This window comes from Pseudorca crassidens, chromosome 3, assembly GCF_039906515.1.
Source record: "Pseudorca crassidens isolate mPseCra1 chromosome 3, mPseCra1.hap1, whole genome shotgun sequence".
NCBI classification, from domain to species: Eukaryota; Metazoa; Chordata; class Mammalia; order Artiodactyla; family Delphinidae; genus Pseudorca; species Pseudorca crassidens.
In genome coordinates this window covers 73,060,049-73,086,271 of record NC_090298.1, presented here as the reverse complement: position 1 = coordinate 73,086,271, position 26,223 = coordinate 73,060,049, and the positions used below count along the sequence as shown (strand labels likewise).

The window sequence follows — 26,223 nt, the reverse complement described above, 5'->3', positions numbered from 1 at the left end:
GGTTTGGTGGTACCTCAAAAAGTTAAACACAGAATTACCACATAATCTAGAAATTTCACTTCTAGGTATATGCTCAAAATAATTAAAACCAGGGACTCAGAGACTTGTACATCAATGTTCATGGCAGCATCATTCACAGTATCCCAAAGGTGGAAACAACCCAAAATGTCCCTCAACAGATGAAAGGATAAACAAAATACAATGTACACATACAATGGAATATTGCTCAGCCTTAAAAAGGAATGAAATTCTGACATATGTTACAACGTGGATAAACCTTGAAAACATTATGTTAAGTAAAATAAGCCAGACACAAAAGGACGAATATTGTATGATTCCACTTACATGAGGTGCCTAGAATAGGCAAATTCAGAGGCAGAAAGTAGAATAGAGGTTACCAGGAGCTGGGAGGGGGAAAAGAGGGAGTTATTGCTTAATGGGTACAGAGTTTATGTTTGGGATGATGAAAAAGTTCTGAAAATAGATGGTGGCGATGGTTGCACAACACTGTGAATGCATTTACTGCCACTGAATTGTACACTTAAAAATAGTTAAAATGGTAAATTTTATGTTATGCATATTTTACTGCATGCTAAAAAAGACAGGCTTGTGTCAAGATGAAGTTCCACAATGAGGGAGAAAACAATCCTCAAAGTACTTAAAATACTTACATTAGCAAGAGTCACTCATGTGATAAACAAAGTAATCTGAAAAGGTTTTAGTGAAAGAAATTACTTGTGGAAAGTATCAAAAAAAAAAAAAGCCCGACAAGTGGATTTGTTATTTAGTACTACTATCATTAGTAAAGTCTACTTATGGGAGTCAGTAGATTCCATAAGATCTCTTTACTTTTTAGTGGAAAATATGATTTCAATGAATTGCCATTTGTAAAGGAAGTATGGTTCTATATTATGTCTTTTCTTTGTAATTGCAGTCTTGGCTTTATTGCTATGCACCAGTGACAACAATAATGGCTTTATTATGGAAATCACACCTCATTTACATGAAGCTGAAATTTATTCTGTGTTTACAATCTTCTAAAGTACTTGTTTTAGTTTTACCTCACTGATCTTCTGATTCTAACAATTTGGATGTGCTACTAAAACAAACTCATCAACGTAAAACAAGGAACACAACTGTGAAATAATATGGATCTAAGTTATTTATGGGTCTATTTCCAACAATAATCATGCATTATTTTTAAATTAGAAAAAAAAGGTAATAGAAGAGAACAAGGCACATATTTCACAGAACTGCCAAATCAGTATTAGGATACTGTGGCTGGAACAGATAACAACAAACTTATGGACTGGATTTGTAAATTGTTCAAAGAAACACTCCATACTTCATCTGGGTAGTTTGCATTCCTAACCTTTGGTCACTAGTCCTATACTTGGTTCTAGTTTTAAGAGTTTCCTTCTTGCCTCAGTACTTCAACACGTTCCCAAAAGAGCTCTTGAGAACCATCTGGGCAACAGGGAACCCACTCTGAGTCCTGTGGCTCTGGTGTCCAGACACAGCTGCAAACGTTTGTTGCAGCAGGCTAGACTGTGTGTATGTCACCTGGATGATGTGCCAGGCTCGTCACTTTATTTAGCCATCCTTATCAAACTCATAATCTCTAGTGTCACCTTCTTTCAATGAGCATTTTAGGCCAACAATATCCAAATATGCATCTCCATCTCTCCTGAGTTCTAGACCTCCAGGTCTGGAGATCCTCAAAGCATCTCAAATTCAGTTCATTCAAAGCTAAATTTGCTATCCTTCCTCTCAAACTGTCTCTTCCTTCTGAGTACAGGTACCACCCTCCAAATGCATTTACCCCATGACTCATTTTTCCTCATACACTGCACCAAATCGGGGGGAGGGGGAGAGAACCACGCACAGAAAGCAGTCAGCACAGAGCCTGGCACAAAGCACGTGCTTAAAGAGCCTTACCTCCTGTCATCTTCACCCTCATCCCATCATCCTCACCCTCATCACCACCATGACTTTAGTCAAGTTAGAGAAACAGCATATGGCTATAGATAGCCTTCTCTTGCATCTTTAAAAGGCCAAAAAATCATGTAATAAACACGTTTAACTTTTTTGTACCTGGATTTCCCAAACTTATTTGGTGTTAGAACACTTATGTTTATCCTGATGTAATATGATGATCACATAGAGAGGAGGGCTGCTTTCAATGTGCAGACTCTTAAGTTCCATCACATCCAAACTGTCACTGAAAACTTCCTGACCAACCTATTTAACATGGACCTCTCCGTATCCTCTATTCCCCTCTGTCTCTCTTTGATACTTTCTATTCTATTCTATTTTATTCTACTCTACTCTATTCTATTCTACTTTATTCTCTCCAATCCCCTCCCATCCCATCCCGTTTCATCCCACTCCACTTTAAAATGCTGGCAATGAGACCCACCAATGTATTGTGACCCACAATGTGTAAAACTCTGCTCTAAAAGGTCATTTAAGTAGCTAGTAGGATATCTCAGACACAAGGTAGATAGAGTAAATGTAACTATCGTGGGAGGCCTACAGCCACCATGTTCGGACATGGATTTACCCTGACCCTTCCTGCTATACGAAGGAGGCAAGCCTAATTTGGAGGGATCTGTACAGGTGACACATTAGATCTGCAGGCAGAACAGAGAGTCAATACTGGCCTAGAGTATATTTTCCAGGAGTAAAGAGGAGGAATGTGAGCAAATTCTCAGAGGAGTCTCAAGACCGCTGGGACCCTAAATAGCGGTACTTTGTCAATGGCTGACTTGAGGCTCTCCTGGATGCTAAAGACAGTTCAGTGTCAGGCCTACTTTGAGGGTGATTTATTGGGATTGAAACAAAATGGCAAAAGCCTAGAATTATGGTCTCGCCTTGCAAAAACTATGTATAATTTTCAATTTGCAGGCTATAATTTTGAATCCAAGGAGAATAATCAACTTAGATGAGACCTACCCACATGGACCTTGCACGCACTGTTATTAGAGTAATACCATTTGAACCGTGTACTTCAAAGTTGCCAGAGAATATCCTACTGACGGGGATCAGATAGTTCTGTGATTCTTAAGGAAAAGGTTAAATGATCTGTTTTCTTCTTGTGAGGAAAAATGTCTTGAAACTATGGGAAGGAGAATTACCATTTGGTTTCATAGCCAACATAGTAATTTTCTACACACTTCAGAAATGTTTCATACAATCACATTATGACAAACGTTTTTAGAAGATCAGAGTTCTAAAACAACCATGAAGTCAGCCAACCAACAATCGAAGACTGGCTTAACTTAGCTTCCTAACTACATTTCCAGTTAATTAGCCATTAAGGAGTTCAGAACAGTCATCTCCAGGCATGCTCAGGCACCTAACAGCAATTCCCAACACACTCTGCTTTCGTAACACAATGAAAACACACAATGCATCTTTCAACCTGCTATATCTATATTTTAAGTCTTACTAGATGGTCCCATAATTTGGGGAATCAGGTTGCTATGTATTCGGCCATGACTAGCCAGTTATGTTTTAAAGATAGTTTGATAGTACATCACAGAGCAGTCATTACCATTTAATAGGCTCAAATTCAACACTGAAGTCTTGAATCAATTCTGACACAATGTCTCAGAAAAATTAACACTAAAAATAACTCTATATGTTCAAGAAAATATTTTTACAGTGTGTTAAGTATGTCAGTTCCCAGAACTGTTTCCTGGTAGAGACCCTCAATCTGGATAAATGCCAGCTGACCTCAACACGTTATTTCCTTTCTTTAATTGGGCTCTGTAGCCCTCACATTACAAAACTGTAACACCAATTTAAAACTTTATTTTAATTTCCTTTGCCATGTCACTATCCTAAAAAGTCTAATTGAATGAAATCTTTTGGTTCCTCTCTGTCAATGTGATTAATTGCATCTCTTCTCCCAAAAGATATTCTGGTATCAGATTATCAGGGCATTGTCTTGTCATAAAAATAATGTTATGTATTTCTCAAAAGCTTTGGGGATATTACTTACCCTCTGTTGTTAAATAACTACATCTGCAAATACAGAAAACTAGTACCAAACCCATATAGAGAGCTGTTTTCGGGAATATACAAGAACAGACCATAAAGTGGTATAATACCTGTGTTATATAAAAGCTTATCGTTAACCATTAAATAATGGCACAGTAACAGTTGTGCCAGGAAGGTCTATGCATATGGGAATGAACTAATATTTTATTGCTCATTCTTACTAAAAACCTTGGATCAAGCCCTTACAGAGAAAAGAAAGAGAAACCATTGTGCTAAGAAAGAAAGGTAATCCCCAGATTGAATGGCATGTGTATGATCTAGGGATGAGGCTGTCCAAGAAAACATCTACATTGACAATATTTCTATATTAATGATCAAAGTAATTTTATCGAAGTGATTTGGACCCAATGATAAACTTTAAAATTTTCTTTCTGTATTTGTCAATGTCATGTGTAGACCTTAAAATCTGTAAGATTTTAATTCCAACTCTTTCTCCTCTTTCATGTGGAATTAAAATTGTTAATGGTTACACTGTTTCACAAGTGTTAGATGTTAGTAGCAAATATAAGGTAGATACTAGAGCTTATTTTTGCCTCAGGCTCAAAATTATGTTTCCACTCCTTCCTTCCTCCTTCCCTTCTTCCTTCCTCCCTTCCTTCCTTCCTTCCTTCCCCTCTTCCTCCCTCCCTCCCTTCCTTGCTTCCCAAGCCCCCAACATAGAGCTATTTTTACTATTCAATTCCATCTTTAATAGGTTAGACAGATCCTGCTATATTTTTCATTTGTTTGTTTCTGTCCTGTTTTTTTTTTTAAACCAGGTGAAGTTTATTCTGTTACAAAGTTTGTGAGCCACATTTGTAAAAAACAATTTTTTTCATGGTGGCAAAGCAGCTTTACTATAACCATAGATTAAGTGTTTATTTGCAAAGACTCTGGCATTAGTGGGAAAATGATAGAGAGAGAGAGATCACCACACTTCTTGGAAACCATAAAATTAAATGAGTGTAAGTATCAACTATTGTTCATTTCAATTACTTGTTAAGTTACAACCACATGGATTTATACTGTCTTTATAAAACTGCACAATAGAGCTTCAAATTGCTCTTCAATACCTTTAGTGTTTCCTATGACCCAATTTCTACTTCTTTCTTGAAGTTGATGTATCCTAATTATAAATCACATCATTTGCTTTCCTGAAGGTTATTTATACTAAGTTTTCTAATTTCCTTCTGTTAAATTCAATTAAAAGAAAAAGATCTGTTTTGAATATGGGCAGTCAGTCAAATAAACTTTTTTAAAAAGCACGCACTGGGACTTCACTGGTGGCCCAGTGGTTAAGAATCTGCCTGCCAGTGCAGGGGACACGGGTCCCAGCCCTGATCTCGGAAGATCCCACATGCTGCAGAGCAACTAAGCCCATGTGCCACAACTACTGAAGCCTGTGCGCCTAGGGCCCCTGCTCTGCAACAAAGAGAAGCCACCTCAATGAGAAGCCCGCGTACCACAGCGAAGAGTAGCCCCCGCTCGCTGCAACTAGAAAGCCTGTGTGCAGCAACAAGGACCCAACGCGTGCAAAATAAATAAATATATAAATAAATAAATGAAAAATAAAAAGCATGCGCTGAGGTTGACTGAGTGGGATTTATTCATCAAAAGGCAGAATACTAGAGTGGTTATGAGCATGGACTCTGGAGCCAGATTACTTAAGGGCCATTTACTAGCTGTGTGACCTTGGTGAGTTACTTGACTGCTCTGATGCACAATTTCCTCAACTGTACAATGAGAATAACACTAGTACCTCCTAAATACAGAATACTGAATTCAGTTAGGATTTAATGGTTAAAATGCAGAACACTTAGAACAGTTTTATATAAACTTTGGCTATTGCTTATTATTCAAGAAATATATATTTATTTAAGATTCAAAAATGTATTTGATAAAATGTGACAGGTAAAAGGATGAATTACGTATGGGTCTTCTTTTAAATATTATATATATATATAATATATATATCCACTATAATAAAAGGTAGAAGATCAATATTAGAAAAGAGGGATAAAGTTATACAAAAATTCAGGGAAAGCAGCAGTTACTTACCATTGATGGTATCAGAGAGGCCACTGGCATTTCAACTGGGACTTAAAGATGAGCCATATTTGAACATGTGGACTTTGAACTCAAGGTAGTGGAAAGAGAGGCAAAAAGGCAAATGCATAAATTAGTGTAAAATATCCCTTTTGATTGGTGTGAAAGGTCCATGAAGGTAAATAGTGAGAAGAATATTTGTAGCATGAGGTCATGAAGGGATCTTGAGGACCAGGTTAAGCAGTACAGAATTATTTTACAGGAAATGGAGAGACATTTAAAATTTCTGAGAAGATGTGTGGCCCAATCAAAACAGAAATTTCCTTAATCTCACAGGAAAGTAAACAGATTGGTGGAGAGAGTGCTGGTGGCAGGGATTCCAGTTAGGTAACTGTTGCAGTGCTCAACGTGAGACGTACTGAAGGCCTGGGGCAGTGGCGGAGGAGGGACTCCCACAATGGAAAGAAGGGGATGGACACACAAATATTATAGAGAATCTAAAGGTGAAGTACCCCCAAATCAGAAAACAGTGAGAAACTTTAAAAATTATACAGATATTGGGACTTCATCTCTTGAGGTTCCAATTCACTGAGCCTCTAGAGAGACTCATCAAACAATCATTTGTGAAAGTGTGATTTTGATGATCACTTTTGACAACTACTGACCTGAAAGTCTAGGAGTGTGGAGTAAAAGAAATTACACTGGCATCAAAATTAGGAAAATGAGAAAAGGATTAAGAGGAAGAAGAGAAGGAAGAGGGAGAAAGAGTAACACAGAGATCAGAGCAATTGGGGTAGGCAAGTTGTTGACAAGTTTTGTACTTCCTGAGGACAAGATATTATTCCCAGGAAGAGGACAGAAAAGAAGATGGGAAGACAAGTTGAGCTCAAGTTGACAGATTTGAAAATAACTACTGTGATGTGAAAAAGGCAAAGGCAATCCCTGGAAAACACATACACTCCGGAGTTATGAGTCACAAAAAGAGTGAGTCATGGCCTGGGATTTAACAGGAAAATAAAAAAGAAGAGAGCATCATGAAAACCAAGGGAGATAGACTATTCAAGGAAAGGAAGTTATCGATTTACGAAGACGAGTTTAAGGATAAGGACATGAGAAAAGTGGTCAGTAGATTTGGTGTCCAAGGTTATAGGTGTTGAATGGAAGAGAATAAGCAAGATACTCTCAAGGCTTAGCAGTGAACATAAGGTGATGAGTATAGATAGCTCATAACAACTACTCTACAAGAAGTTTGTTGGTGAAGGAGATAGGCAAGGAGGTAACTTGATAAAGCAGCAGCATTATGAGTAAGTTCTTTCAGGCACTGAAAAGTGACGCATGTTTTTAGATGGAGAGGAAAGACCCAGAATAGAGAGATGTTTAAGATGTAAGGCAATTGTGGAAAATTTAATGAAACAAGTTCCAAAAAAGAAAAAAGAGATGGAGAGCACAATTGGGAGGGTTGGCTTTGGTGAGAATGAGTTATTTACTCCCTTCCTAAAATGGAAGGAAAAATGGCAAATAAGGGAGAAAAAAAAAAAAAAAAGAATCGATCAGATAATATAAGGAAAGTTGAGTGAGAGATCATCAGGTTGTTTTCACATCTTATATAGAGAGTGAGAATAGAAGGTATTAAGCATAAGACTTATGGGCAATCTGTTTCAAAGATTACCAAAGAATCAATTAAAAATAATCCAAAGGATTACTGAGAAGCAGAGATGGCTCAGCTAAGATTACTTAGACTAAATTTGTATCTATTACAGAGTAGCATTGATTGGCTGGTAAAAAGAAGAGAAGTACGTGACATAGACTGGAATGGTGATTGGCAAAATTGCTTAAGGAGAGAGCCAAGTTGGTGAGGAAATCAAGGGAGCTAATGAAAATATCCTTGGATGTTCAATCACAAGGTCAAAGAGAGGGAGGTCACAGTGAAGATGAAGACCAGTAGGAGTGAGGAACTGGGAGAGGAGGGCAGGGAGAGATATGAAGAGGGAAACGTTGACCCAGGAAGGGAGGATATCATGAGAAATGGTAATCACGGTAATATGAATAGGAAAAGGGTGGTGTGAGCAAAATGCAAAAATTTAAAAATAGGAAAAGTTATTAAGCAGGGACATCATGACCTTGAAGTAAGTGCAAGATGGAACAAAAATATTTTGACATCCTGTTAGTTGGAAGGAGTAGCCTCTTACAACTGGTTGTAGGGAGAGTGATTGGTTTACGAGGCCACCATTTTGGTTATGAGAAGGCAACTGAGTCCTTTTATAAAAGGATCAGATCAAGTTTGTTACTGCCTTTCTGGCCCAATGAAATTCAAACTTCACCTTTGATATGGATGTCCTTTTCTTCCAAAAGGAAACAACTTATTATAAAGATGTCCTTTTTCACTATTCAACTTTCTGAGTTTTATAATGCATAAACTATTAAGTATACCATTGTGATCACAGATGTGCCAACTATACATTTTTAAAGAAATTTATGATGCAATTGCTGATTCCCCAGATTACTTGTCCCCACTGCCTATTTCCCTAGACCTATCAACGCTATTTTCCTTTATTTCTGGATCTTCTCTTTAATTCTGTACCAGTTGATTTATTAAAGTGTGATCAAACAAACTATTATTTTGTGGCTATGTATTCTTTAAAGAATTGTATAGGCACTGAATAATTGAAAGTATCTCTAAATAATGAGAATGGTAATAACTAATACATGAAAAAAGTTGCAAATCACAAATGGAATTTACACCTTAGAACTTGGGATTTGCCTGATTACAGAGAACCATGGAGTATCACAAGATCACAATGTTGACACCAACTGAGGTGGCTCACAGACCAGGTTGAGTGGGAATATAGTGTTTTCAATGCCATAAATATTCCAAGATAAAACAGGCTTGAAAAACTCATTTTTCTACTCTTCAGTAGAGTTTTATAATACATTCTTTGGCAATGGTCTAAATACAAATTTGAGAGACATGTTAAAAAAATCAGAAATTGTATTTTCATTAGCTAAGAGATGAATGGAAGACTTCAGTCACCCGTTAAAAAACTGAATGTGCTCTTAGATGAAAGTAATAAATATGAATAACTGTTTCACCTAATTTTCAAAAGAGTAGAAAGTAATGCCTCACTGTAATTTTTTCAAGATAACTAAAAAAAGGATTTAAGGGGGGAAAAGTCCTTTGAAAGAGTGGAGTATGCCAGGAAAGTTAAAATGTAAACTTTTAATTAACTTGGGAAAAAACTGCCAAGGAAATATTTGGGAAACTCAGCCTATGCATAAAAATTATAAACAATGGGGAAAGTTTCACTGACCCTCTGGGTCAAGCTGAGGCATGGCAATGGTATTCGCATGGCAATGGTAAGCCTATGTCAATAAGAGATGAAGGGCAAAGAGTTTGCAGTGAATCTGAGCAGCAATGCCACTGTGATGCTCTTAGACACTGGCTTTAAATGTATATCATACTGACCACATCTTCCACTAACATTCTATTGAAGCCTGTTCATGATGGGTATCAAGAAATTAATTTCAATTCCATTCCTTCTCCTCCCCAACCACCATAAATGATGAACTCAGCAAGTGAGAGTGAATTCAGTTATGTTGTTTAAGTCCAGACTTATCAGACATCATGTCACTTTTAGGCAACAGCACTAGTTCAGTATGGCTGTGCATATGGAAAGTTTATGCAGGGAAGTATTGGAATTTTCCTTTTATCCTACAGTTTAAGGATTGCTATTGTCTTTGTTTGTTTTTCTGCCACGCCTCACAGCATGTGGGATCCTCTTTCCCTGACCGACCAGGGATTGAACATGTGTCCCCTGCACTGGAAGCACAGAGTTCTAACCACTGGAGGGCCAGAGAAGTCCCTAAGGATCGCTACTGGATGAATTAATGATGTGATCAATTTCACCTTTTAGATGTTCAATGTGGAATGGGGACAGACAAGAATCAAGGAATATCAGTTTAAGAGAGTTGTGAGATAATGGAGGATATAACCCAGGTGCTATGAACTGAATTGAGTCCCCCCCCCCCCCCCCCCCCCCGCCACCAAATTCATATGTTGAAGCCCCACCCCTCAATGTGATGGTATTTGGAAATAGGGACTTAAGGAGTTAAGTCATGAGGGTAGAGCCCTCGTGATGGGATTAGTGTCCTTGTAAGGAGAGACATGAGACATTTCTCTTTCTCCCTTTCTCTTCCTCATTCTCTTTCTCTCCCTCTCTCCCCCATGTAAGAACATAGCAAGAAGATGATTGTCTGCAAGCCAGGAAGAGGGCCCTCATCGGGAACTGAATTGGCCAGCACCCAGATTATGGGACTTCTCAGCCTCCAGAACTGTGAGGTATATATTTTAATTGTTTAAACCACCCAGTCTATGGCATTTTGTTATGGCAGCTCGAGCTGATTAATACATCAGGCATAATCATGAAGAAAGGAAGAGAGAGGCATATCTGAGAGACATTTAGTAAGTATACAGGACAAAGTCTGAGTATATTCTGCACCAATTACATATTGAAAGAGTTGTTATGCTAACAAAAATACCAAAGCCTACTGACTGCTTACTGTGTTTCAGAGAGTGTGCTAAAGACTTTATATGAATTGACATTTAATACTTTAATCCTTCAAACAGTGCTATAAAGTTATATATTATTATTATGCCTGCACTACATATGAGAATAGTGAGGAAAACTAGGCATGTTTCAGTACCATAAAGAGAGGGGGCAGTCTTTCTTGGAAATAAGATGAAGAAATAATTTGCTAGCCTGGATCACTTCAAATTCTTTCTCAGGAATAAAATCGAACAATTCCTTTTATGGAATTAGAGCTCTCTAGGTTTAATTTAATGTTTACATGTTATTTTTCTCAATGAAAGTTTTGATAAAAAAATGGTAAACTGTGAAGCATTGGTGTTGGCCAGAGTCACCTGTGGTTCTAATCCAACTGCACAATTTAACGGCTTTGCAAATCTGGACACCTTCCTAAGCCTTTCATTTCCTTCATTTTCTTGTCTCACTATAGGAATAGAAATGCCTATTTCACAAGATTCTTGTAAAAATTGAGATAATATATACGAAATGCTTAGCCCGGTGTCTGGCATACGGTGATTGGTAGAGATGATGAGGATAATGATGATTGCCACCAGGGCCCAAGTCCTTTCACAGCTGCCACTTACATGTCTTCTACTCTCTCTCCCAAACCTACCACATCCATGCTCTATGCCCGCTGCCCACCTAGAAAACAAATGTAAATTGAATTTAACAGTTTAGTACTGAAATAGTCTGAAGAGAGAACCATCCTTGTCTCATCAGTTTTAACAGACTAGGTAAAAGGCAGTCACTGAGGTATAGACATTCAGGAAACTTGAGTTTTAGAAAGACCCAGCTCTGCCACAAATTACTAGTCCATTTTCTTCATTGGTTACATGTGTAAATCAGGAGTTCAAACAGAAATTCAAGCTTTCTCTCAACTCTCTGATTTTATTTTTTACTTTTTATCTTGAGGTTCCAAGCCTTAGGAAACTAATTCCTGATGCTATTGTTCTAGGAGTTTTTAATGAGCAATATCAAATCCCCAATGTTTTCAAAAACAATAATGAAAAAAACCAACACACACTGAATGACTACACATCATCTTTCAGGCTCAAAGATTTCTGATTTGAATCTTTGAAGACTGAGGTCATAGATATAATTCTAAGCAGAGGATGAGCATGCATAATGTTTTTAAAAATATTCTGGATTTTCCCCAGCACTATTGACAAAATGTGGGAAGACTAAACTGTGCTCACAAAGATTTTTTTAAGCTCAAGTGGAAGAGATTGTTCATTGTGTAGTGGGGAGCTCTGGGGTTTTCCTTAGGTCCCTAGGCATTGTTTTTTATTTTCTTTTCAGCAATGGAACTGGGAGTAGACTGCAAACAAGCAGCTTACTGCCAAGGACATGTGAAACCTGTTATATTGGTCATTCTGGATCTGATTCAAGTACATACTGTTGTTAGGTAAGATTACTTTTACTTTGCTTTAGTGGAAGCCTTAATTTTGGTTTAGGGAAAAAAAATCATATTGTGTTTTTCCATTTATATTTATAAACCATGTAAAATTTAAAATGATGACACACTTAGAATTCTGTAATATGTATTTGAAATGACAAGCAATAAAAACTAAAATAAAACAGCACAATAAAATCAGAATGAAAATTAAAAATGACAATGACATACTTAGAATTTTGATGTGAGAATAATAAGGATACTAGAACCAGAGTGTTTCAGCTATTGATTGCTACATAATAAACCACCACAAAACTTGGTGGCTTAAAATAATTTACAATCTGTGCTGGGCGGTTTTCTGATCTGTGTGGTGTCTACTCGGGCTGGAACCTACAGGAAGGCTTTTTACTCCCATGTCTGGAATCAGACGCCTGAAACAACTGGAGGCTGGTCAAATATGCCTATTCACATGGCCACTCCATATGACTAGCCTGGAGTTTCTAACATCATGGTGGTCTCAGAGTAACTGGACTTCTTACACTGTGACTGGCTTCCAAGAGAAAGGAAGCTGAAACTGCTAGTCCTCTTAAAGGTTAGACCCATTATGGGGCAGTATCACTTCGCAAGTCCAAAGAGTTAAAGGGAGGGGAAATAGACTCCACTGTTGTATGTGAGGAGAAGCACACATGTAAAGGGAGGGAAATAATTGATGGCGGCCCTCTTTGGAGAACACAACACAGAGTGTATTGCGTTTACTAGGAGCTATTTCCTTTTCTTCTTTTTCCTTTGGCTTATACTGAGTTTCTCTGAACTCTTTTTGAAATTTCTAAGATGTCAGGAGAAGAAAAGTTACTCAACCTTAAGATGAAAGGGATGATACTTCATAATATTCATTAGAGCAAGTTTCCAATGATTTTCATAATAGCGATGGAATCTTGATTTACATTAGTATTGTTGTTCTGTAAATATGAAGACATGGAGACTCAGAAGAAGTGGAAGCATTCATCCTCAAATATATTACCAAGCACAGAAGTGGCCATTATTGTACGGGGAGATTCCAAATACCTCAGATTCATGTTATGCATGGCTAGCTGGATCAAGCCACCTTTACATTTTTTATATATCATATTGAAACATATGCATGGGATTTTTATAAGAAAGGGATTTGTAATCTGCTTCCTCTTTTTATTCAAATTAATTTTCCTTCCCTGATCCATGAATCACTCCTCACATAAGAACTGGCTGATGAATCAGAAAAGTCAGTAAATTCTAATAAGCCTAAAAGGAGAGACAAGCTTATCATTGCCAGAGATCAAAACCAAACCCTAAAATTACAGGCTTTGTTTAAAATGCTCTTTGAGACACTGAAGTTTAGTTCAGGGAACATACCTTTATCCTGACTCATTCTCACTGCACACTCACTTCACTGAAGGAGGAGGAGGCCAGTAAATTTCACTAGGAGCCACCGACCTTCGAAAATGTGGTTCATAGCAGTCGAGCAGCAAAAAGGGCACAGAAGGAAGCAAAGCTGACATCGCTGTCCCAGCCACGCTCAGAAAGGGAGGGACTGACAGTGGCTGTCTTTGGAGACTACAGCACAGAGTGTATTTGATTTACTAGCAGCTCTTCCTCTGTTCCCCCTTTCCTTTGGATTTCAGTGGAAATTTGAGTCTGAAATTAACGGATGTCAGGAGTGAAGAAGTCACTCAAAATATAGAGTATAAAGGGGTTGATACTGAGCAGACATAACCAACACACAAGTGTTGATGTAAAATTGCTCCTGTTGTCAGGCACATCTAATCTGCACCAGAGTGAACAGTCTAGAGAACAGTTCTATAGAAATATGGAAGATTCCAGCCCAAACAAAATGACTGATATAAGCTCTTCAGTTATTCAAACAGGGCTGATGCTGGTGTTAACTAATCACATCTGTTTACCAAACCTAAAACTCTAAGGTAAATAAATAACCATAATCATCCTAGCTACTAAAAACAGAAAACAGCTTGGCTATAAGGAAACTATAAATTGACCTTTCCTTCTCATAATGCATCGTACTCATTGTTAAAGGTAATTTATAAATAAACAAAAAACTCCTGACAAGGTTTGACCAAAAATACTCAAAATTTAACATAATTTGGAAAACTAGGAAACTGTGCTTCTGTAATAAAAGGGGATTTACTTTCAACTCTTGATTTATTACTTGAGAATGTATTTCTCATGCTACTATCTAATACAGTTAAGCCTTGAACAATGCAAAGGTTAGGGGTGCCAAACCCCCTCACAATCAAAAATCCACATATAACTTTACAGTTATATATATAATAATATATATATATTTTCTGCATCTGAGGATTCAACCAATGGTGGATGGTATAGTACTGTAGTACGTATCTCTTGAAAAAATCTGCATATAAGTGCATAGTTCAAATCAGTGCTGTTCAACGGTCAACTGTAATATCTGAAAATACTCATCCAATTAAAAAAATGCAGGGACTTCCCTGGTGGCACAGTGGTTACGAATCTGCCTGCCAATGCAGGGGACACGGGTTCGATCCCTGGTCTGGGAAGATCCCACATGCCGTGGAGCAACTAAGCCCATCCGCCATAACTACTGAGCCTGTGCTCTAGAGCCCGAGAACCACAACTAATGAGCCCGCGTGCCACAACTACTGAAGCCCATGTGCCTAGAGCCTGTGCTCCACAACAAAAGAAGCCACCACAATGAGAAGGCTGTGCACTGCAACGAAGAGTAGCCCCCGCCCACCGCAACTAGAGAAAGCCTGCGCGCAGCAACGAAGACCCAACACAGCCAAAAATAAATTAATTAATTAATTTAAAATAAATTAAAATAAATTTTAAAAAATGCAGGGCAAAATAAAACTAAACTATAAACCATCTCAGCTGCCTTAGGAAAAAGGGCTATTTTGCATGTTTGGAATTGTAGAGAACTAAGCCAGATCTGCTTGAGACTACAGTCTTCCCCCTGTATCCATTGGGGATTAGTTCCAGGACCCTGCAGGATACCAAAATCCAAGGATGCTCAAAGTCCCTTATATAAAATGGCATACTATTTGCATATAACCTATGCACATCCCCTGGAATACTTAAAATAATACCTAATACAATGTAAATAGTTGTAAACACAATGTAAATGCTATGTAAATAGTTGCTGGTGTGTGGCAAATTCAAGATTTGCTTTTTGAAACTTTCTGGAATTTTTTTCCCCAAATATTGGTTGGTTGAATGGCTATTCATGGCTGGTTGAATTTGCAAATGCAGAACCTGGTGATACAGAGGGCCAACTGTAATTGGAACTGCCCTCCTTCTCAGATATCACGTACACACGGGGTATAAAAAGTGCAGGAATCTCAGAGGAAAGAAGAGAAGAGGCCCGGTACCAGTCTGTGTTGCATTTGAAGCTTTGGCTTTTAGAGAACATAGTGGCAACTGCTTGCACTGTGGACTCAAACTCCTGAGTGGGGTTTGTGCCAATTATTCTAACAATAAAGAATATTAGAAGCAAAGAAAGGGTACCTACTATCCAGTTTTCAAAAATACAGATGTGGGAACTTTACTAATATAGTAGACTTTTCAGCATTCCCCTACCCTTCTCCCCCAATTTTTAAACAAGGTAGATATTTATGGGTAGTTATGTTAATTTCTTTAATTCTAGAAAATTCTCAACATTACCTCTTCAAATATTGATTACTCTCCATTTCCTGTATTCTTTTCTCCTGGCAATGTATTCTCATACTTCTTAGCTCTGTTTTCATATTTTCTCTTTTTTTGTATCTTTCACATGAATTCCTTAATCCTAGCTTCGGATTCTAATTAATTAATTCTCTCTTCTCTGTGTCTCATCTATATTTTATCTCAAATATAAAGATATTTAAAACTTTCGACTAGTGTTATTTTTCACTGTCAAGATTATTGAAATTTTTTCATTTTCATATTGGTCTCTTTTAATTTTATTTGCTTATATCTTTTTTTTTTTTTTTTTTTAATGTTTAAGTGCTTTGAATGGATACATCTTCCTTTATGTCAGGGGTCAATGGTCAACCATTTTCTGTACAGGGCCAGATATTAAATGTTAGGTTTTTCAGGCCACATGGTTTTTGTTGCAAGCAGCCATAGAATATATGTAAACAAATGGGTGTGGCTGGGTGTCAAGAAAAACCTTTACTTACAAAAACAGGTCACTGCAGCTACTTTGGAAAACAGTTTGGCAGTTCCTCAAAATGTTAAACATCAAGCTACTGTATGACGCAGAAATTCCAATTCTAGGCATATACCCGAGAGAAATGAAAACACATGTTAATACAAAAACTTATATATAAGTGACCATAGGAATGTTTTTCATAATAGCCAAAATGTGAAAACAACCCAAATGTCCATCAACTGATGAATAGGAAAGCAAAATGTAGTATGTTCACACAATGCAATATTATTTGTCAATAAAAAGAACTATGTACTGATACATGATATAAAGTATGGATGAACTCTGAAACCACTATGTTAAGTGAAAGAAGCCAGACTTAATAAAAGACCACCTATTCTATAGTTCCATTATATGAAATGTCCAGAATAGACAAATCTATAGAGACAGAAAATTGATTAGCAGTTACCTAGGCTTCAGGGAAGTGGAGAATGGGGAGTGACTGCTAACAGGTATGGGGTTTCTTTTTGGGGATGATGCAAGTATTCTAAAATTAGATTATGGCAATAGTTACACAACTATATAAATATAATAAAGACCAATGAACTGTACAATTTAAACAGATGAACTTTACGGGATGTAAACTATATCTCAATGAAGCTGTTAAAAAAATAAATAGATAAAATGAGGAAACAGGTAAGTGGCTGGCAGGGCCATAGTTTGATGATTCCTACTTTATATTTTTGAGGAACCTAAATAACTTGAGAAAGTTATTTATAGTTTATTCTATTTTTATATTTTTTTCTATGTTAAATTCATCTCTTTGCTGATTTTAAGGGCTATCTTTGTTAGTTTTCCTCCAATGTTTGGGACTTTTATATTGCAGCTAATCTTGAGTAGAAAGCATTTGCTTCCTTGCTTGTTCTCTCTCTCTCTCTCTCTCTCACTCACTCTCTGTCTTTCTCTCTGGCTACCTTTTTCTGTCTAATGGTTTTGTGGTGGCCTCCACTTAACCCTTCTCTCCAAAAAGGACTAGTTTGGTGTCATGGGTCTTCTGTCCCCATAATGACATAGACATATGAATATGGCAGATAAACTCTGTGAACTCTAGAGATTTTGGCCCAGGAACTTGGTGAGATGCTTCCTCTGCTTTCTCTTTGGGCTCCCAGATCCCTGAGCCAAAGCCCAAGCTACTATGGCAGCTCTTTTTCAGGTTCCTTTCCTACAGGTGCTACTGCTCCAGTCTACCGGCCTTGGGTGAGACCTTTAATTCCCAGCTTACCACCACAGCAGTTGAGATACTCCTGCATTCACAGGCTTGTGGACCCAGAAAACATCAGGTCCTTGACAGTAGCCCAGCTTATACTTTGTGCTTCTGCTCTTTCTGATCCACAATTCATCTTCTTTTTAATTTTCTCTTGTTATATCTTGTCATTAACTGCTATGTATATGGAGCAGGGAAATGGGCAAAACATGAACTTACAGTCCTTCTGGACTAGATATTTTTCAGGTCAATGCAATGGAATTCTAGTAGACAGATTCAAAGAGAGTATCAAATGCTCCTTGGTAGAGTAGATTGACATTTTTTTTTCTTGAACATTTGAATTCGAGGTATGTGGCACATGTTCAGATGGAAGAGAGTTAAAGGAGGCTTCAAATAAAATGTAAGATATCAGCTTAGAGGTCAAAGCTGAACACATAGTTTTGGGAATCAGAGAAGTCAAGGCAAAAATGATAGTCCTAATAATAACTTTTAAAGGGATACCTACAAACAGATCAATGAGATAAATTCTATAATTTCTACTTCTGATGATATGACAGATTCCTTTTCTTCTTAAAGCTATATTTAGCTTTGGGATCCATTCCCATAATCATACGATTTTATGGTGCATTGATGATTATTAATTTATTCATTTAGTCAACAAATATTAATTATGCTCCTGCTATCTACTGAGCACTCTACCAGGCTCTGGTGATACAGAGATGAATAATAAATGGTCCTTACCCTCAAGGAATTCATAATTTATTAAGGAAATCAGCCACACACACCAAAACAAGTCACCATTTAATTCTGAAATAAATGCTAAGTGCTGTAATGGCTGTAGGAACAAAGTGCTTTAAAAGCATAGAAGAAGGAATGAGTAAAGCTTATTTGGTGTGGCTCTGTAAAGAGGGAATTCCAAAGGCGTCACAGAAGAGGTAGCATGTTGGGAGCTTCCAAGATTTCTATAAAAGAGTGAGCAGTATCTTGCTGGAAGGGCTTCCTAGGGATTAACTTGTGTTTGTTCAGCACACTTCTTTTACTTAGATTATGGGTTTCTTTAGGACAGCTTTGGGGAGATAATGAAGATTATGGAAGGGTAATAAGCACCTTCCACCTCTCTTTCATCCACATTTTCTCACATTACTTACTAAACACATGAGTTTTATCAACTGATGATGAGGAGTTCATAGAGGGCGCCTTACATGAGCAAAGATGACAGTATCAGGCAATTTTAAGGATGAGTAAGAGTAGGGGCTTCGCTGGTGGCACAGTGGTTGAGAACCCACCTGCCAGTGCAGGAGACATGGGTTCAAGCCCTGGTCTGGGAAGATCCCACATGCCGTGGAGCAACTAAGCCCGTGCGCCACAACTAGGGAGCCTGCAATCTAGAGCCCACGAGCCACAACTAGTGAGCCCGCGTGCTGCAACTACTGAGCCCGCATGCCTAGAGCCCATGCTCCACAACAAGAGAAGCCCGTGCACTGCAACGAAGAGTAGCACCCACTCGTTGCAACTAGAGAAAGCCTGTACACAGTAATGAAGACCCAACACAGCCAAAAATAAATAAATAAATAAATAAAATTTATTAAAAAAAAAGAACAAGTAAGAGGAGTAAATTGATGGCATGGTCAGAATGCAGGCTGAATGGTAACTAACTTGGGGACGAAAAGATGGCCCAAGGGTGGACTTATAGAGACTTTTGTGTTATAAAAAGACTGAACTTTCTTCTGGGCAATGAGAGAGACTTCGAATGACTGTAAAGCTAGAGAGTGAGGGGAGCCACTTTGTTGAAATATAGACATCTGAGAAAATGATACTGGAGAAGAACTAGAACTAGTGACCTATCAGGAAAACACTGTAAGAGTCCAAGTGAGATAATGACTATTAGATTGAGTGGGAATAGGGGAATCAGAACTGCCATAATTGTTTTTATTTGAAAAGCTACAATAAGAGCAATGCTTCTATTAATATTTCATTGCAAGAGAGGTTTCGCTAGTTGAGATAGAAGTGTGCTAGGGCTTTTAGCATTATGTTCAATGCTTGAGGGCTGTTTTTCAGATAATCAGAGCATTGTTTATCTACTGTATCCATGATGGATCATATCCAAAAAGGCACAGGGGTGATTCAGGCATGAAAGGACTAACTCGTTAGGTTAGGCCCTTATGATGTTATCATTATTGAAAACATGCAAACATTGGCACTTTTACATAATATACAGAACAAAATAAATCTGGTTATTTGGGGAAAGAAACAAACTTTTCCTTCGAAAGAGAATATGCATTTTAATAAAATGAATCTTAAGTTGAATAAAAGCAGAGCTTCTAGATAAATTCTATATCCCGTGAAAAAGGTGGATTTCTACATTGAATATTGTTTTTTTAACTGAAGAATCTAAGATTAATCATAACCTTAAATAATATTTCTGCCCTCATAATAATTGCATGCTAAATGAGAGAGAAGAGGGAAGAGTTGGCTAGATACAACTATCTACAAACTACCCCACAGACTAATATAAAAGAGTCCCTTCTTTTTGTTTTGTTTTTTGTTTTGTTTTGTTTTGTTTTTGCAGTACGTGGGCCTCTCACTGCTGGGGCCTCTCCCGTTGCGGAGCACAGGCTCTGGACGTGCAGGCTCAGCGGCCATGGCTCACGCGCCCAGCCGCTCCGCGGCATGTGGGATCTTCCCGGACTGGGGCACGAACCCGTGTCCTCTGAATCGGCAGGCGGACTCTCAACCACTGTGCCACCAGGGAAGCCCAAGAGTCCCTTCTTTTTACACAACAAGGAAAATCGTTTTGCATCTTCCCTTACACAGTTTAGGAACTACAGGCTTTTCTTATATTAGAATGAATCCTTTTATTAGCCTATAAATGACAATATCTATTGAGTCTCTAATAATGTATTAGACATTATTATATTATGTATTCTAGGGACTTCATATATGGTATCTTGCTTAAACTCTGAAAAGCACTTAAAAAGTGAAGAACTTCTCCATTCATTTGGCTTTCAAAAGCTTAGAAAAGACTAGTCTTCCTCTTGGCCCAAGTGGGATTCCCCCACCCCCAGCTCATTAGATTCTCCCTAATATCACTCAAACCATTTTAGAGTGACTTTTCTGTATGAAGGTGTTTGGTTATTGTTCCTTAAAAAAATTCCTAAGAGACGCTAATCTAACAACAGAAAAAGAAACACATCATAAAAACCTGTGTTAAGTATGATTCAAAGGGAAAAAATGAGCTGTAGTGAAAGCCAATTTGAGCTGGAAAGACTGTACTCTTAAGTAACCAGACATGTGTAGCCACTTATGAAGCTGTCTGGTCACATATGTTTTTAAACATTTGTCAGCACAGTCAGAACTCCACATGCAAAATACAGCACTCCCAAGCATTATGGAGGTTTGTGAAGAAGTCTCAGAATCTGAAAGAAATGAACAGATTTCACAAGTTGAACACAGGTTGTTACTGCTTGAGTTGAAGAACACTTGGGGAAGCAGCTCCCAAAGGCTGTGAGTCACTTACTTGAATATTAATATCTCAGGGACAAAACTGGCATCAGAATAAAACCTACAGAGCCCTGAAGAAAGAGAGATGTCAGGAAGTCCCAAGGAGTGGGAGAAATTGGAGAACTATAATTTAACTTATGGCTTCAGAGCTGAAAGCTAAGTCAAACCTCACTCCTTTTCTTTCTTTCTTCTTTTTTTTTTTTTTTGCGGTACACGGGCCTCTCACTGCTGTGGCCTCTCCCATTGCGGAGCACAGGCTCCGGACGTGCAGGCTCAGCGGCCATGGCTCACGGGCCCAGCCTCTCCGAGGCATGTGGGATCTTCCCGGACCGGGGCACGAACCCGTGTCCCCTGCATTGGCAGGCGGACTCTCAACCACTGCGCCACCAGGGAAGCCCTCACTCCTTTTCTTGATAAAGAATATTCAGTGACCTTTTCCCTCCATTAAAAGTCCCCATCTTAAAATACAAATACAGTTTCTTTCAAACCTGCAGCATTTGTTCTTCCTCTGAAGACATCATCATATGCTTTCCACTGTGGCTTCACCTGGTAGGCATGGATGAACACCACAAATACTACCACGAGGCACATTAACGGAACAAGAGCTGCACTGAACAGAGCTGCATAGATGTTTGGGATGAAACACCTGGAAGAGACAAGAGAAGAGATTACTCAGCTTCAACACAAACATTTCTAAATGCACCATGCATTACATCACCGCTTTATACTAGCTCTTTGTATCTAAGTGTTGGCAAAAGCAGCTTTCTGGCTTTGCCAAATTGGAGCTCTGTTTGAGTAGAGGCTACATGACTAAATCTAACCCACTGCTTCACAAAGTAGGTTCCATGGAACATGCAAATCCGGAGGTGCTCAGAAAACTTCAAAAAAGGTTACGGCCAAACAAATTTCAGAGATGCATATTTGCTTTTCCAGCTCTGTCTTCTCCGTCTGATGAGACCACGGTTTCACTAGGGACCACATGAGGGAAGGTAATTGTTTTCTTTTATCTTTTAAATTTTTTTATTGAAGTATAGTTGTTATACAATATTATGTAAGTTACAGATGTACGATACAGTGATTCACAATTTTTAAAGATTATACTCCAATTATAGTTGTTATAAAATATTGGCTATATTCCCTGTGTTGTACAATATTCTCTTGTAGCTTACGTTATACCTAATAGTGTAACCTCTTAGTTCCTACCTCTTTTATACCTAATAGTTCTACCCCTATGTTGCCTTTCCCCTTTCCCTCTCCCCACTGGTAACCACTAGTTTGAAGAAGGTATTGTTTAAAGGCAAATTTGAGGATTCCCAGGGCTCAACTCTGTAATTTCCACAATTTTGTTCTCTGCTTGGATGACAGTTTTGTCATTCCTAAGCTGTACATTTCCCTAGAGCCATTCATTCTCTTGAAAATGATGACAATTTTCCATTTAGAAGCTATACTGCATAACTGTATCCATTATTACTGGAGTTTATTTAGATCAATGAGGTTTAAGGTAAACTTAACATTATTTATATATTTTGGTAATACTGAAATTCCACGGAAAAAGGTTTTAGAGATGTAATTGGAAGATTTTACTCACGGTTATAAAAATCATCTTGTTCACATAAAATCTTTCACAAAAAAATCTCAAAATGGAGGACTGTTAAATAGGTTCTCAGTATCTAAAATTGTGCTTCTGAGGTATTCTTATAGAGGACACACCTCCTACAACTTACAACGGCAATAATACTTTACAAGAAATCTTAATAGTAGAGAATGTCTCTTGTGAAATATTTTCCCCAACTTCGCCATTTTTTAATACATAATATCTGCAAACCTAGATTGCAATATAGCCAAAAACAATGGATGCTGATAACGCAAGGAAAAAAATATAACTTATTAAGAAGAAAACCTCAAAATCCAAACTATAGGTAATCAGGGGAAACACCCATTCTTGCAACTTGGGAAATCAGTCCCTTTGATTTATGTTTAAAAAGAGATACGTTATTAAAGACTTTACTCAGATATTATTTCTAATTAATATGATCTGCTAAATGTATTCCTCAAGTAAACAAGACACATTTCAAGAGATATTTCAACACACATTCTGCATCTGCAAAGAGATGTCAGAATGATGAATTTTCTGGCTTTTAGAATTTAATTTGGACAGCATAAAGCCTGAATCCTTTCCTGTACACTCATTTGTATGCCATAAGACCCACATCTTCCAGGTAAAAGGTATGTGATTAAATAAAACAGGCAAACACTAATGGCTTTGATCTTGAATATATTTCTGCACTAAAAATAGGGGTCATGTTGGCTACTTGTTTTTATGTACATTGGCTTTAAATGATTTCTTTTTTTTAAAATTTAACTTAATTTAATTTTTTTAACATCTTTATTGGGGTATAATTGCTTTACAATGGTGTGTTAGTTTCTGCTTTATAACAAAGTGAACCAGTTATACATATACATATGTTCCCATATCTCTTCCCTCTTGCGTCTCCCTCCCTCCCACCCTCCCTATCCCACCCCTCCAGGCGGTCACAAAGCACTGAGCTGATCTCCCTGTGCTATGCGGCTGCTTCCCACTAGCTATCTACCTTACGTTTGGTAGTGTATATATGTCCATGCCTCTCTCTCGCTTTGTCACAGCTCACCCTTCCCCCTCCCCATATCCTCAAGTCCATTCTCTAGTAAGTTTGTGTCTTTATTCCTGTCTTACCCCTAGGTTCTTCATGACACTTTTTTTTCTTAAATTCCATATATATGTGTTAGCATACGGTATTTGTCTTTCTCTTTCTGACTTACTTCACTCTGTATGACAGACTCTAGGTCTATCCACCTCATTACAAATAGCTCAATTTCGTTTCTTTTTATGGCTGAGTAATATTCCATTGTATATATGTGCCACATCTTCTTTATCCATTCATCTGATGATGGGCACTTAGGTTGTTTCCATCTCCAGGCTATTGTAAATAGAGCTGCAATGAACATTTTGGTACATGACTCTCTTTGAATTATGGTTTTCTCAGGGTATATGACCAGTAGTGGGATTGCTGGGGCATATGGTAGTTCTATTTATAGTTTTTTAAGGAACCTCCATACTGTTCTCCATAGTGGCTGTACCAATTCACATTCCCACCAGCAGTGCAGGAGTGTTCCCTTTTCTCCACACCCTCTCCAGCATTTATTGTTTCTAGATTTTTTGATGATGGCCATTCTGACTGGTGTGAGATGATATCTCATTGTAGTTTTGATTTGCATTTCTCTAATGATTAATGATGTTGAGCATTCTTTCATGTGTTTGTTGGCAATCTGTATATCTTCTTTGGAGAAATGTCTGTTTAGGTCTTCTGCCCATTTTTGGATTGGGTTGTTTGTTTTTTTGTTATTGAGCTGATTTGTTTTCACCTGAATTGTGGATTCACTGCCACAGGCTGGCTTAAAGCAGGTTAGACAAACACAGACACTGACAAAGGAAGTCACATGGGCTTCAGTGTTTTATTTTTTATCTTGAAAAATGTCATCACAAGTCAATTTCAGGCTGTAAAATGGGGATAATTACCGAATCTACTGTGAGCTGTTTTAGGATAATAAACATTTTGTACACAGTGCTATGGCGTATAGCTTTGGCTCTCCAACATCTACACTTGCCGGTGGCTGGCCATGTTTGGTTCTCATCTCTATCTGAAGTGCTTTCCTGAAAACTTTCCTTTATTATAGAGGAAAACATTTGAAAGGAGGACTTCAATGAATGCCGTGCGATCCTGGTCAAAAAATAAATTGGGCAAAGTGGACCTCTGGGAGGTTAGAAGTAACCAGGCATGTGTGCAGTGGCTTTGGGAAGAGGGGGAGAATTCCCAAAGTGTCACAGCTCTTCACAATCTCATTTGCAATTCTCCCTGTTTGTACAGTGACTTGGCCATGTTGGGCCATTCTTTCAGAGAAAGGGGCAGGAAAATTATCTAATCCTGAAGCAACCCTTTTCCCCTCTGTTTCTTCAGAGCCCTACAAATCGTGGCCTCTCATTAGCATCAGGCTGGTGAGAGTGCCCTAAGTTTGTCCTGGTCAGCGTGGGGCCAGATCATGAATGAGGAGGGCTTGGGCCCCCAGCGCGCCTGCCTTGTCTGCAGCCCCTTCTGCCTTCCTCTCCTGCGCAGGTACTACAGTCCGGCAGGGGCTTCCCTCGCCCACTCCTGTCCAGCTGTGACTCCATCCCAGTCTCCCTCCAACAAACTCTCTGCCTTGTGTACCACCCCTCTTAGGGGTTAGGGGGTCAGACAACTCTCCTGCAACAAACACTAACAATTGCAAATGAGACAGGGCTGAAAGGGTAAACCCACAAGCGCAGGCCGCAGTCAGGGCCCCTACTCATGTGACCTGGGCCATGGAATGCAGGTGGAGCTGGCTATGTCATTCTACATTCTATCTTATATACTAACACTTCCTTGTTTTAAATTCTCATTGAACTTTTCCTTTAAAGCTAATACGTATTCTAAGTTTCTGATCAATCTTTTCTGAATGGAATTTCTACTGATGTAGAATAAAACTTGCGACATACATTTAAAAGTTCCCAAGATAAATGAACTGTACCCTACCCTCAAAGGAAAAAAAAGCCTCACTAACCAGAATTTTCTTTAGTCCAACTGACTAAGATGTACAGTACATCCAGGTAGTCTGAAGATTAGATCACATGAAAGTGATGTGGGGAGTTAGGAAACTGAATATCATGTTCAAAACAGTTTTTGAAGTAAGGCTGGGAACAAATTCTTGGAAAAACAATGTAATGTAAGAAACAAGCAGACTGAATACTATGCATACACAGGGCTGTGGAAGCAGCTGATTAACCTGCTGGCAACTATTGCTTCAAGGACAGCTGTGGCAGTTACCAGAAAATGAGACAAAGGCCATGTGGATCTGCTGTCTTAAAAACGGCGAGGAAAGTTGTTCCTTGTAATTACTAGCTCAACCAGCTTCAAAGCATTCTGGCGACCCTTCTCTCTTTTGGTGTTAAATATTCTTTTGGGTTCTTGTAATCACATGACTAACTTTTGCTGTTCCCTTTTAAAGTTTCATGGGTAAATTTCCTTTCTTATTATAACCCTCAGACAATCCTACTTTATTTCAAAATCTTGCCAGGACTTCATCTTTTTCTCTATTTTAAGCCAGATGAAATAAGTAGATGTTGTTTCACTATCTTCAGTTTTTCCTCTTCAAGTCTACCCTGGAGCATTCACAACGCCTT

At 38.2% G+C, this 26,223-nt stretch overlaps 1 protein-coding gene and 1 long non-coding RNA gene across 3 annotated transcripts in view; one reads left to right on the top strand and one right to left on the bottom strand.

The window, feature by feature from the left end:
• Positions 1 to 26,223, bottom strand: part of ADGRV1 (adhesion G protein-coupled receptor V1) — a 567,434-nt gene that overhangs the window by 65,107 nt on the left and 476,104 nt on the right. Inside the window, exon 86 of the mRNA XM_067731218.1 lies at positions 21,476 to 21,633. Within this exon, the coding sequence (XP_067587319.1) occupies positions 21,476 to 21,633 (158 nt within the window). The remainder of the gene's footprint in view (positions 1 to 21,475; positions 21,634 to 26,223) is intronic.
• LOC137221487 (uncharacterized) overlaps positions 21,272 to 26,223 on the top strand; it is an 85,672-nt gene continuing 80,720 nt past the window's right edge. For both annotated transcript variants that reach the window (XR_010942031.1, XR_010942030.1), the window contains exon 1: positions 21,272 to 21,976. This is a non-coding gene — a long non-coding RNA (uncharacterized lncRNA). The remainder of the gene's footprint in view (positions 21,977 to 26,223) is intronic.